This window comes from Brugia malayi (assembly GCF_000002995.4).
Source record: "Brugia malayi strain FR3 genome assembly, contig: Bm_v4_ChrX_scaffold_001, whole genome shotgun sequence".
In the NCBI taxonomy this organism is placed as follows: domain Eukaryota; kingdom Metazoa; phylum Nematoda; class Chromadorea; order Rhabditida; family Onchocercidae; genus Brugia; species Brugia malayi.
The window spans coordinates 16574256-16588381 of NW_025062479.1; the positions used below are offsets into that span (position 1 = coordinate 16574256).

The window sequence follows — 14126 nt, forward strand, 5'->3', positions numbered from 1 at the left end:
TTAAATGAATATTTAAATTAACAAAAGTGTGTTGTTTTCTAAATTACGTGTTAGAATGTAATACGATAAGTTAAATGATAAAAGAAAAGGAATGAAAGCTAACACATATTTCGTGCTAACAACAAATATAATATTTGATTAATCATTGCTATCGTTTTTCACTTTTCTTTATTTCTTTTAGATGAAAATTTTGCATTTCGTCCTATACAGATTGTATAGAAAAATAGAATTCTTCTTTCCTATGAACTTTTAACTAAAATAGTTTTATAAAAAAAAAGTCAGATTGCTGACTTGAAAAGAATCTATTTTATTTTTGTATTATATAATTTGGAAACAAATTTTATGCAAATGTTTAAAAAAAAGAAATGTCCCATCACAGTGTCATGCTTTTTTTGATTGTCATATTATGATTATTTTTATGAATGTGGCTATAATATGAATAAATATTATTATTTATTATCATCATTTTCATTGTAACATTCACTTTCATATAGTGTTGCTTTTATTAAAATATTTCTTTTTCGGAAATATTTTTGAAAATTTGACCTGCATATTAAACATCTTTGTACACACATAGAAATATGAAATACCTGATATGTGAAATTGAAAGCTTTGTAATTATACTCTCCCAAAAATGTCTAATAATTATGAAAGAGCAACTGCCATTAAATTAATTGAAATTGATTCGTTTGACATTTAAATTTTGATTTAATAAAAACAAATATCTACAGACACCAGTATCATAAATAAATAAAATATGCAATAAGCTAACTTAATCATAAATAATAAATTTAGACATTCAACAATTTAATGAAATTTGAATAGTTGCAGAAAAATGATGGAACAAATGATAAAAGCATCTGATACAATTGCTACTTTGAGCTAAGATTTAATGCCTCATCAGGCTCTGACATAGAAAAACGCACCGGTTTCGGATTCAAAACTGCATTGTTTGATGCTTCAAGATGATCTAAGTTCACGAATGATGATTGATTAATTTGATTTGCATAATTATTTGAAGTACTTCTATTCGTATCATTTCGTAATGCTAAAAATTCAGAAATTATGATTTGCAGAGTATTTTTCCTCATAACATTTTTATCATATTTTGTTGTGGGATGGCAAGGTTCATTAATTCTGTTTATGAATAATATGCTTTAAATGTTTTCTTAACTACATATTAAATAGGTAATTAATGAAATAATTCGAACTGATTTGATTAATTACCATAACTTTTATCACAACTTTTATAGTTATCCGAAGACAATTAATCCAATTACTAAATTATAATTTTTAAGAAATTTAAGAATTAAAACACACGTCGATGAATGAAAATTTCGTTAGAATGATGACTTTCACGATGTCGACGACGGTCAACTTTTCGTTGAAATGTCCTACCACAAATATCACAAGAGAATGGTTTATAGCCAGTATGCTTACGTGAATGCGTAATTAAGTTAGAGGACTGAGAGAATGCCTTACCACATACCAAGCATTTGTGAGGCTTTTCACCTGGAAGAAACATCAGTTTAGTATAATTGATAGAATATTAAGTTGTACTGTAACATTTAATTATGATATTATAATAGATAGATATGAAATTAATGCATTGAAGCGAATTATCGACTGGTATTTTCAATCAATAATTGTAACGGTTATTAAATAGCAACACAAGTTTTTGATTGATAATTGGAAAATTTTAGCAAATAATAAATCTTCTAGAATATTCATAAAAATGGTAATTTCGTTGAAATGAAAAGTAATATTTGATCAATGAAAGCCATCGATCAACTATGCATCTTCTAAATCACTTATTCATTTTTGATTAAATTAATTTGGTAAGATATGAATTAGATGCTCAACAGATGTTACTATAACAACAGATGAAATCATAAAAATGTATGCTTTTGCTGTCGAAGATTTGTTAATATGTTTATATGTATTAAATATTTTGAATGGTCATTAATATATTGAAATTAAAATGAAAGTACAACAAGATTGTTCCAATTGATGAGAAAGTTGTAAAATAAGAAATATTATTGTTTAGCAGTCATGAACAAAATTTTTGCACATTTTGGAAAGAAATTTGACACACTGAAGTAGTAAATTATTGAATCAGTAAATAACTAAATAAACAATTCAATTAATTAATTCATAAAATTCATTTACCAGTATGAATATAGGTATGTTTCTTCATATCCGATTTTTGATGAAAACGTTTACCGCAATAATCACACGGGTACGGTCTTGTATCACTGTGAATAAGTAAATGAGTACTTAAAGTTGAAGAACGCTTGAAAGTTTTACCGCACTGCTTGCATTCGAATTGTTTCTCGGGACCAGATATTTTCGAAAATTGGTTATGTTGCTCAAGAATATGTTGCTAAAAAAAAAATGATTTTCAAATTTTAAGGTTTTTAATTGAATATTTTAAAAATTGACAGTTCAAAAGTAGAAATTTCAATATTGCAACACATTGTCCTTCTCTTTGCTTCTACCAAAAAATGACTCCATTATAAGTATTATCATCATTGCTGATATCATTGATAGTATTTTGATAAAAAGGATTCCGCAATAATATGCATATATCAACAATTTCTATTATTATTTATTTTAACTGTTGTTAAATTTTCTTCTTATAATGAATTATAACTTTGATAACAATTTTATCACGAAAAATAACTTATCAATTTGAACATTCCTATAAAACATTTCATCATTTTTTTCTTACTTACAATGCCTCAACATTTAAGCAATAAAGATAGTAATAGATGAGCAGCTCATTCAATTTAATTTGACATCGTTAGTAAGTTAGTAGCTTCATGATAATAATTGCTAGTAAACATTGCACTGTGGAAGTTGCCACAACTTTTCAACATATTATTTGTTCGAATCATTAATTGTTTAATTATTTGAATTACAAGTTTTAAATATGAAAACAAATCGCTGTTTGTCTAACAAATATGATATTCAACATTTAAAAAATTTCTTACTTGTACATTAGGAAGTTTTTTCCTGAATTGAAAGTAAAAAGTAAAATAAAATGATTTACTTCCAATGAATATTTATTAATGAATAGTTTGTTGCAAGTCGTGCAAGATTGTACATTTGGTTCTTTACTGCTTACAGTTACAGCAGAAGTAATATGTATTGGGTATGATTGCTTTTCAGAAATGATCCGTTCGGCACTACTTGCAGCTTGCAGCCTTTGCAATGTCATCAAGTTCAGTGCTACTTGTCGCAAATGTATGTTCCACGCAAGTTGATTCACATTCGAATTTGGCATTGCAGTATCATTGTTAGATAACGATGGATAGAGTGACCGCGCAGGAAATGTACTTTGCTGCAAGGCATGCAACGGGTAATATGCTGCAAATTTTGATTATTGAGATATTGAAATATTTTGTAATAATAAAGTAAAATCTTATCAAAAGTTATTTATTTGAGATAAAAAGTCTTTTTCTAGTTCAATTCAAAATTTAAATTTTTCTCTAAAGCAGTTGTTTTATTTATAAATAAAATTTTATCATGTCAATTCAACTATATTTATATTTATAATAAACTATGCAATCCGTAGTAAATTCTAAAGTTGATTTAAATTTTAACTAAAATTAAACTTCAAGTTTAGCTGAATTAATCGAACAGATCACTCGAATAATTAATATGGAACTAAATTGGAAATGAATTACTTAATAATGTAGTAAATAAGTAATTAAACAAAAAGTAGACGAATAAATATAAGAATTAAAGAGACGAAAATGACAAGCAGTAATAATTAGCAAAGGTTCAAATGGGACATTGATTATGACAAATCACTGCAATGCCATTGGTTGTTTGTCTCACTCCCATTCTTCCCTTCTCTCCTTCAATATTAATCTATCTACCGTATTCTATCCATCATTTCTATCCAAGATATTGAATCAGATTGTCAAATATCATACATATTACGCTAAAGCTCTGATACTAAAATTTGAAAACAAAAGATTTGGTTTTTGAAATAATTTATTACTAAATTATGAAAGGTAAAAGCAATAGGTAATCTGAAAATGATTGCCAATTTCAACATTGATGGATGAGTTTTTTAACTTAATACTTGCCGTTTATTCATTGCAAATAATTAACAGAATTTGATGGTATTCCTTTCAGAGATATCTTTGAGGGATTAATTTATTACAATTATATGAATAAATAATATTGAATAATAAAGGTTTGAATCATAATTAAATCAGTGTTCTAAAAAAAGACTTGAATTGACTATTGCAGCATTATATTTCATATGAAAAATTGCAAACCAATCATAAACATTCATATAGTATTTGTAAAATGCGGAATATGAATTTGAATTTTTTTTAAAAAATTAGGGATTTCTGTAAATACTTTTAAAAAAATTAAATCAAAGCTTAATTTTATTTTTATTAACTATATTATTGGTTTCTTTTTTCTCTTTTAAATCTTTTTCATATCATATCTGATGTACTGCTTGTACTTTTTATTCTTTTCCTATAATTGATAATAATTCTATATGTGTAATTATGTGTATACCAATATATATTATGAAGCAAACCGTTTTGAAATTAAAAGAATTAAGAGAAATAAAATGCATTTGTAAGATATTAAATTTCAGGTATGTTTCCAGTTAATTTTTACAACCATTCATCCATTTTCGTACTAATAGTGCATATTATATCAGGCAGATATATGAGTCCTAGTCGGAATGATTTCTTTACTCAGTTTTAATTTAATTTAATTCGGTAATTATGAGTGAATAAAATCTGGTTATCTTAATGATGAACGGATCAATTATGATAGCTTTTTTCTCTCTTGATTATAGCAAATAAAAAGAAAAAAAAAATATTTGATATTTCATCCAATAAATGATGACAATATTCGCAGAAAGCGTCCCATTCAAATTCCGGAACAAATGGATGAATATATAGTGAGTATCAATCCCTAGGTACGATTATGCAAATACAGTAATATGCTTCTGGTATAAAGATGCACTGTAGTAAATCGTAAACACATTATACTATCATGAAAATTGTATTGAATTATATGGCAGTAATACCAACCTTGTTGTATTGGTTGTATCATTTTTGAAGATGAATTTATAGGGAAGTTATAATTCCCAACATGATGGTTTACAGTATTTTCAAATGGTTTTGCTGGTGCATTTGTCGACTTGTTGATATTGTGATCTAGGAGGAATGAATCCGTACCGACAAGTCGAGCTACTGAGTAATTGGATAAGGTTTCCTTCATTTTCGACATCTTTCTTGCTGCCACATTTAGCTTCGTGAAATGTTGAAAATATAAAAATTACTGAAAATTGAATAGATTTTATCAAACTCGCAAATTTCATCCTTCTTGCTGTGATTTGACAACTGAACTTAATCTTGGATTTTACTAGTTAAATTTAAGTGCTAGTTGAAGTTTGACGCTGAAAAATTTTCATTTGCTAAATTTATAAGTCAGTTATCTAACCTAACCTGTATCTCCGCCTGGTTTAGATAAGTAAGTAAACGAATAAATAAATGAACCGGAGATGGGAATGTATGTTAATGTGGGAGGATAGCTTGACAAGTGATGGGGAAATGAATCTTGCTGGAAGCAGGATGAAGGCAACAGTAGGCGGTACTTTTCTTTTCTTGTCCTTAAATGCAGCACGCATCTCTCTTCGAGAAGCCAAAATGGCCCGAACTCTGGAAATATTTTGATTGGGGCTCATCGAGACAAACACAGGCATACATACACTCGCACTGTCGTCAACTTCATATTAAAATGCCATCAGTGGAGTTGCTTGTCTCGAAACCCAACAAATTTCCTCTGCAATATCACTGATTACCAGCTATTTAAGGTTTATATGCCACTGTTCCCTTATCAATGAACAAATACAACTTTTCAATGATTTCTCCTTATAGTTAATTATCTATTCCAATATCAGTAGTGGCAATAATAATAATAATAACGGCAGTAATAGTACCAATAATACTATTGATAATAATAATAATAATGTAGTAATAATAATGAAAACATTAATTATAATAATGCAATTTTAGTAATAATAGAGATTCTGTTTACAAAAAAAAATTAATGCATAGTACCAAATGATAATAATGATAATAGTAATGATAAACGGTATCAAAGTTTTTGGACAAGAGCACAGCTTGTCAACAGAATACAAATAAATAGTTTCTTTTAAGAATCAAAATGGTAACAATTTATAATTTTAAAATGTTACCTGTTGAAATCAAACAGAGATTAAAAGGCTATCAGACATATGATGACGAGCAATATGAGAAGATAGCATACATCTAATGAGGACATCAGATACATCGTTGATGTTAAAAGATTAATCTTTAGCTCAAAAAAGTTGCCATAAAAAATTTAAATCAACGTCATATCATCAAAAATTGATGGGAATGAATGAATTAATTAATTAATGAATGAATGAATGAATGAATGAATGAATGAATGAATGAATGAATGAATGATTAAAAGGAATGAATGAATGAATGAATGAATGAATGAATGAATGAATGAATGAATGAATGAATGAATGAATGAATGAATGAATGAATGAATGAATGAATGAATGAATGAATGAATGAATGAATGAATGAATGAATGAATGAATGAATGAATGAATGAATGAATGAATGAATGAATGAAATGAATGAATGAATGAATGAATGAATGAATGAATGAATGAATGAATGAATGAATGAATGAATGAATGAATGAATGAATGAATGAATGAATGAATGAATGAATGAATGAATGAATGAATGAATGAATGAATGAATGAATGAATGAATGAATGAATGAATGAATGAATGAATGAATGAATGAATGAATGAATGAATGAATGAATGAATGAATGAATGAATGAATGAATGAATGAATGAATGAATGAATGAATGAATGAATGAATGAATGAATGAATGAATGAATGAATGAATGAACGAATGGAGGAATGAATGAATGAATGAATGAATGAATGAATGAATGAATGAATGAATGAATGAATGAATGAATGAATGAATGAATGAATGAATGAACGAATGAAAAAATAAATAAATAAATAAACGGATGAGAGAAAGGAATGAGGAATGAAGGAGTGGTCATCCATCTACAATGGATTATGAGTGTGTGGATAGTTTCATACCTATTTTGATTTCAATAAATGAATGGAGTAATTAGATTTAGTTAAAAAAAAAAAAAAAAAAAAAAGGAGAAAATAAGAAATGATGAAAGTGTGAGATGGATGAGAATGAGAAGGATGATATGAAGGAACAATCAATATAAATGAACGGATCTCAATCTGATAACAACAAGTACTTCTGTCCATTGTTATCAGTGATATGAACTGAACTTAATTTTTAATTAATTCGAATTTGAAAAAAAATTTTATATTTCTTCTATGATCATCTGATAATTGATGAAAAAACGAAAAGTCATTTGTACTAATTGTCTAATTATTTCTTCAATTCATTCTTTCGACTTAAAACGATAACGAAGTGTTTGTTTAAAAAATAATTTAAGAAAGATTTAGACCGAATTCGATTTTAATCTCTTAAAATAAAGTTATATTTAAAGATATCCAGCAAATAAACTGCTTTTATCCGGCAATTACCCTTAAATAGTAATAAGCATACATTATTAAATTTATCACTAATGAGTGGTACTGATAAGTTAATTCTTTTTTATTACGCAGTATACTGTACACTACATCAGGTCACTGTATTCTTCTAAGTAACGAGTAACCCGCGTACCTTACTTCATTTATTAGTGTTGACAATTAAAAGAGATGTGGTAAGGAATAGAAGGAAGTGTACTGATTATGTTTACACTTTGCTGAAATGCTCTCTCCATAGTAAATAATAGAAATAAATTAGATAATTATCTCTCATAAATCCACTAAAATCACTGTTCATTAACAAATCAACAAGCCGATTACTCTATCATCCTTTGATTAGGATTAATTCAAGGAGGTGAAGTAACAGATGGGATGACAAAGGTCACCTTCAAGTACCTCTTTCCCTAATCTTTCCCACATCATAATAATTACACCATACAAATCATATACCTTCTTATCATCTCATTTATTTATTTTTGTTACCCTTTCCCGTCAATCAATTACTTTATCAAATTTCCAATTGTTTTAGCGCATCAGACAAAATGAAACGTGTAGCTCAAATTAGCCATGCAGTAATGCATGTAACTTTGTTGCACCAATTGCAATTAACCTTTAACCCGTACCGCCATCAACAGTAATTCACAGCAGGATAGATTAATGTACAGTGCGGCTAGTCTATGTGATAGGACACCCTGTCTACTTCAATATTTCCACTGTTCCCTCACCCATCCACTCAAAAGGCATGTTTAATATAAAAGCATCTACGTACAGACGCGTGCAGAAACGTATATATACATGCATGTATAATGATGTGTAATTTTCAAGGATATAATTGAATATAGTTGAATGAATGAATAAATGAGAAGAAAGGATGTCTCAATCAGCAATTTCTATCTGCCAATAAACTACGTTGTATGGGTAGGTACGATCAAGGTGGATGGTGGATAATTGGTCCATTCTAACAAAACATATTGTTCGAAATTTGGGAAACTGTATATTATACACACAGAGAAATCATGGAAAGAAAAATAAAAAGACAGATTAAATGATAAGATATATTGATTGATTTGTTATAGATAGATGAAATTGATCTATTCATGAAAGGCTACTATATGTGATGTTAGAAAAGTACATAAAAAGAATAAGTTGAACTAAACGAGTCAATTAAAGTTAAACGCACCATTTTTTCTTAGAATATCTGGAATAAATTTTGAGAAATATTTGATAGCAAAAAAAAATTTCACGAAATAATTTTGTTTTCTTCAAACTAGGTAATAGTTTACTGTGAAACGAAAATTTTGAGGAAATGAAATAGCAACCAATTCTTGCAATTACAACGTTCAATAGAAGCATATAAATCAAAAAACCAGAATGGAAATTAAGCAAACTGGAGGTAGCAGATTGCAATTGATAAGTTCAACTTTAATAAATTGTTTGATGAATTATGGAAATTGCTGTTATGAGGACTTTTAAGTGAATAATCATAAATTTAACATTTCAGCTTATTTCATTACATATTATTATATATTTGATTAGACATTATTAGACTTTAATGCTATGTTGACCTCAGCATATTAAACAATATTTCAATACCAGTTACTTAGTAAATTTAAACTTCAAGTAAATTATATCATTTCTGCAACAAAAATCCAAAATACTTAGTAAAAAAGTATTAGGAAGTAATAAATTAGGAAGGAAATAAATTTTATCCTTTTCTCATAAATTTGATTTTAATAAAATCACTTGAACTTTTATTGATACTTTTAAATGGGTATAAAAATGATAACATCGTCATCGTATTAGATTGTCAAGAAAAGCTTGAAAAAGCTCAAATTGCAAGCATAAATCGGAGATTGTTGAAGTTTCAACTACATCGAATGACACGTCTTAAACAGTCCCAAAAGTATCGTTTTCGAAGTAATTTCAAACACTCAATTCTACTTCTCTCACCAACACTATTTGCAAAAATTTGGAATGAAAAAAAATTGGCAGCGATTTATTTCCTTTTTATTTCGTCCGTTTATTTTGAAAAAGAAAAAAAGTGTTAGAAAGAAATTAAATGTGTTTTAACAGATATATAAAATTGAATCAAAAATTGCAGAAGAAAAAGATAATTTTAACCATTTTTAAAAAAATTTACATTAAACTTATGTTAGCTTATCAGCATATAAAAATCCGGAAAAAATAAGCTAAAACGATTTTGTTATCTTTCCTGAGCCAAGTAAGCGTTATTTGTTTATGATTCATTTTTTTAATTGAGGGAATTATTGCAATGAATTGAAAAGAAAGAGAAATAATGAACATATCGTCTCAATTGAAACACTTCAATTAAATTATGAAATTTATTTTAGATTATATTTTAACGACTTCCTTCGCCTTCCTATAAACTTATGACCTTTTCAATGTTTGATTATTTGGCGCTTAATCATAATGTCATTTATGATCGCATTATGTGCAACAGTATTATCACATAATTTTTTTTCCCTTTCTTTTCTAAAGCTTTTATTAATTTTAATTGAATATTTGAATTACTAATTTGTTTAAATTGCACATGGTAACTTTTAGAATTCTACTTAAATTATTAAAAATTATTATTGCAACAAGAAATTTCTGACATTGTTGAAAATTGTTGCACTGTAATTATTATAGATATGCAAATGTAGCAAAATTTCAACTATGATAGACTGCAATATTTTGTTATCCTGTCAAATTTCAAGGAAATTTATGCAAAATTCCAACGTTTCTGGGCATAAATGCCCTTGAATTAATCAAAATAACATATTTGTGGGTTTTAAGGTAGTGAATTTGGCGCCAATCAAATAGAATACCATTAATTCTTATCTAACTGAAACAAATTTGCATATTCTTAAGACACCATCGATTGTGTCATCATTAATCTTTGGAACAGTTTTGACATATATTTACGGTAATGAGACAGTTTTGATATATATTTACGGTAATGATATGCCAAACTGTGATGGGTGTAATGGAGAAGATGACAAGACGGAAATGACACAACCACAGCTATGAAATAAATGTCATCAACTGATAGATTTCAAATTATATCTACCAAATTTACATATAAATTAATATATATATATATATATATGTTTGCGTGTTCATCTATGTCTGTGCTACATTCTTATGACTTGTTGATTTCTACTCCAGAATGGTAGGTTCCGGATTACTCCTGATTAATGAAATGAAATCTTATTCTTCAATAGGATAATTCCAAATTATCGAATTACGAAAAGCATAAAAAGATATAATTAGAATTTAAATTAAAAAGTTTCTGTAAAATAAAATAAAAATGAAAGAGGAAAAGATTAGTTTTCGACAAATTAACTGCACTGACTTAATAGTATGATCACAAAAAAATAATTAATTAAATTAATTAATAATCTCTTTTCAATTTTTTCAAACCATTAATTGGAAATGTGTGCTATATAGTATCGATGAAATGGAAATTATGTTTAATTACCGTTCTTTCATTCATTATCGAAAATAATCATCTTATAAGCAATGTGGTAATAAAATGCTTCGATAATAAAAATACACTATTCATCTCTTATAAATGTATATATTCATACATCTATTTCGATTTCTTACATTAATCCCTTTGGAATACTTCATTGAAAAAGTACTTATATTTCTCTAAATCAAAGTTAAAGTAAAATCTAAATTTAAATTAAGATATTTCAACAAAGAAAGCTTGAAAATTCCGTGGAAAAGAAAAATAAAATTTACAAAAAATTTTTTATCATTAACATAATTATACATTTTATCACTAACATAATTATTCCGAATCTTTAAATAAATGAATGGATAAGTGAAAAATGAAATTCCTTATGTAAAACGAAAATACAGCAAAATCGGCAATTCGTGCAAAAATCCCCTGGGAATTACCAGGTCCAAGGATTGGAAATCCGTTAATAACTCATCCAAAAATTCAATCTACTTTCTATTTATATATAGTTATGCATACATCTAACATGTATACAGTCGAAGCATTTTCCTACATTCATAATTAATGGTGAAGAAATATGGGTTACCGGGTGAGGTAAGGGCAGGGTAGTTAAATTAGTGTTGATGATGAGAGAGTTGAAAAGAGGGAAAGTAGAAGATGAAGAAAAGATAAGAGCCAGTCAATGTACATATATACATATGTATATCGTAATCAAATTTGCAAAATCGGGCACAAAACCCGTACGACGATCCCAAATCCCAAAGTAATTTCATCCTTCATCCTATTTCATTCTATTTCTTTTCTCACCCTTTCCCTCTTCTTTTCCCTTTTCCTCTTCCTCTCATAACTTTCATATTTTTTCTCGTTTTTCTGTATGCAAAAATTTTCTTCAGAATACTTATTATATCTTTTTTCTTATCATCTATTCTTTCTCATTTATTCGTTATTTTAATTGTCTTTTTTTTATCATTTTAAATAAACAAATGCATATCACATCGATAATTATTGTTTATATCAATAATTTGGGTAAAAAATTCTCACAATGATTTTGTTTTTCCTTTTAAAATCAAAAACTCAATAAAAAATAGGTTAAAATGAAATTGATGCTAATGAACGTGCTTGAAATAAACAGCATGATATATTATAAGAATATAGATTTCTTTTTCATGTTGATAATCTCAATCAATCCATTTGAATAATATTTAACTGACATGCAAAACCATTTACTATCTTAGGCAATATATACACATACATATATATGTATTAAATAATGAATAAAGAAGAGAAAAGAAAGAAAGAGGGAGAAGGAAGGAAATTTATTTTTTACCATTCTTTTTCAAATTTTTTATTTTGAAATAATTTGATAAAAAAACATGCAAATGCTTCATAGAAACAACAATCGCAATGGTATAATTGGGGTCACATGGGAGAGAATTAATGTAATTAATGCTTGGGTTGTGCATGTAATTTGAGAAACCCATCCACAATCATTCATCCATTTTCAGTGTCACTTCCAAAACTCATCACTACTATTAGGTTAAACAAAAAATTAAAAAGAAATGCAACAGTTGTAACAAAAAGGAAAAGGATAAAAGAAATTAAATTGAAGTTTTAGCTTTTTATTTCTCTCCTTCTCTCTCTCTCTGTTTTTTGGGATTTTTTATTGGAATAATTATAATTTATATGAAAAAATTTTCCACCTATATATTATTCTATTATCTCTTCATTTCATTCATTTAATTGCCAAAAAAGTAAGAAAAAAGGAGAAGTTTTGAATTTCAGTGTTTATTTCCATTTTCATACAATACAAATAAATTATAAGCAATAAGAAATAAGCTTCAAAATATTAGCTAATTCCTTCCATTTTTTTTTTCTTCTTTTTTAACGATATTGAAATTAGTCACAGTCAATGAATATTGATCATAGTTAGTAATTAACGTAACTATTAATCAGTTTTTTTGATTTCACGTCTGATTTTAACTTAATTTCACTTTTGATTAATTGTAAACATTGGAAAATAAATATTAATTGGTAAATATAACAACAAAAAATGAGATAAATATCGTGTTATAGCAACAACAACAACAATAATAATAACAACAGTAGTAGAAATAATAACAGCAACAATGTCTACTACTACCAGCGGAAATTTCCCGACGTTGAGCATTTTCCCGTTCATTATGCCAATTATAACTTGATGATTTTCTTGCCCAATATTCGCATGAATCCGGTAAATGCTTGATTAATCCGGATTCTTTCAGTAATTCTAGCAATGCTCTATAATGTCATACTTTCATCACTTCACACAAAGACTAAATTCGTAATTATTGTTGGAAATTATTTTACTGAAATTTTATAAAAGAAAAAATGTCAATTGGTAAGTGAGAAAAATATAATTTGTAGTCGAAAATTAGATAAGTTGACTACTATTACTATTGATATATAAGAAAGTAATTGTAACAACTTTTGAATGCTTGAATACTTATGTTGCATTTAGTTTATGCTTTAAAATTTTACAATTTATTCCATAATCTTAAAAATATCAAACATAATGATGAAAAACTTTTGATCTCTCATTTATGACCAATATAACCAAAATTATTTGCTTGTTAAGTCATCGAAGCTATACAGTAAGCGTTTTTCAGTTACTGTTCTGTAACCGGTGCATATATATTTGTGCGACAATAAAAACAACAAAAATGACACATATAAACGATGGAAAGAAGAGTTTGAGCTAAATTAAGTTAAATTGATGAAATTACCGCTGTATAGCAATGAATTGCCAGTTCTTTTTTTTTTTTTTTTTTTTTTCTCAAAAGCAAAATTTCAAAAAGTAAAACACTTATAAAAACAAAAAGCATTGAAAAAAAAACAAACAAACCGAAAAGTACGCCGACTCAAATTAATCAAAAATTCATTCATTCTTGTACCACAAAATTTGTTTGATTGTCGTATATAGCATTTGTCATGCGTTGTGACACTTCTGAAATGCCAACTGCACTAATTAAATTATTATTAATTGCT

The 14126-nt window shown here is 27.2% G+C and overlaps 1 protein-coding gene across 1 annotated transcript; it reads right to left on the reverse strand.

Annotated features, from left to right (window-relative positions):
* Positions 1 to 872: 872 nt before the first annotated feature.
* Positions 873 to 5268, reverse strand: Bma-pag-3 (Uncharacterized protein; the record flags this gene model as incomplete). Its single annotated transcript, XM_043075091.1, has 5 exons — positions 873 to 1048; positions 1321 to 1512; positions 2170 to 2383; positions 3053 to 3369; positions 5070 to 5268. The coding sequence occupies 5 exons, from the start codon at positions 5266 to 5268 to the stop codon at positions 873 to 875; spliced, it is 1098 nt and encodes a 365-aa protein (XP_042931025.1).
* Between the last annotated feature and the right edge of the window lie 8858 nt (positions 5269 to 14126).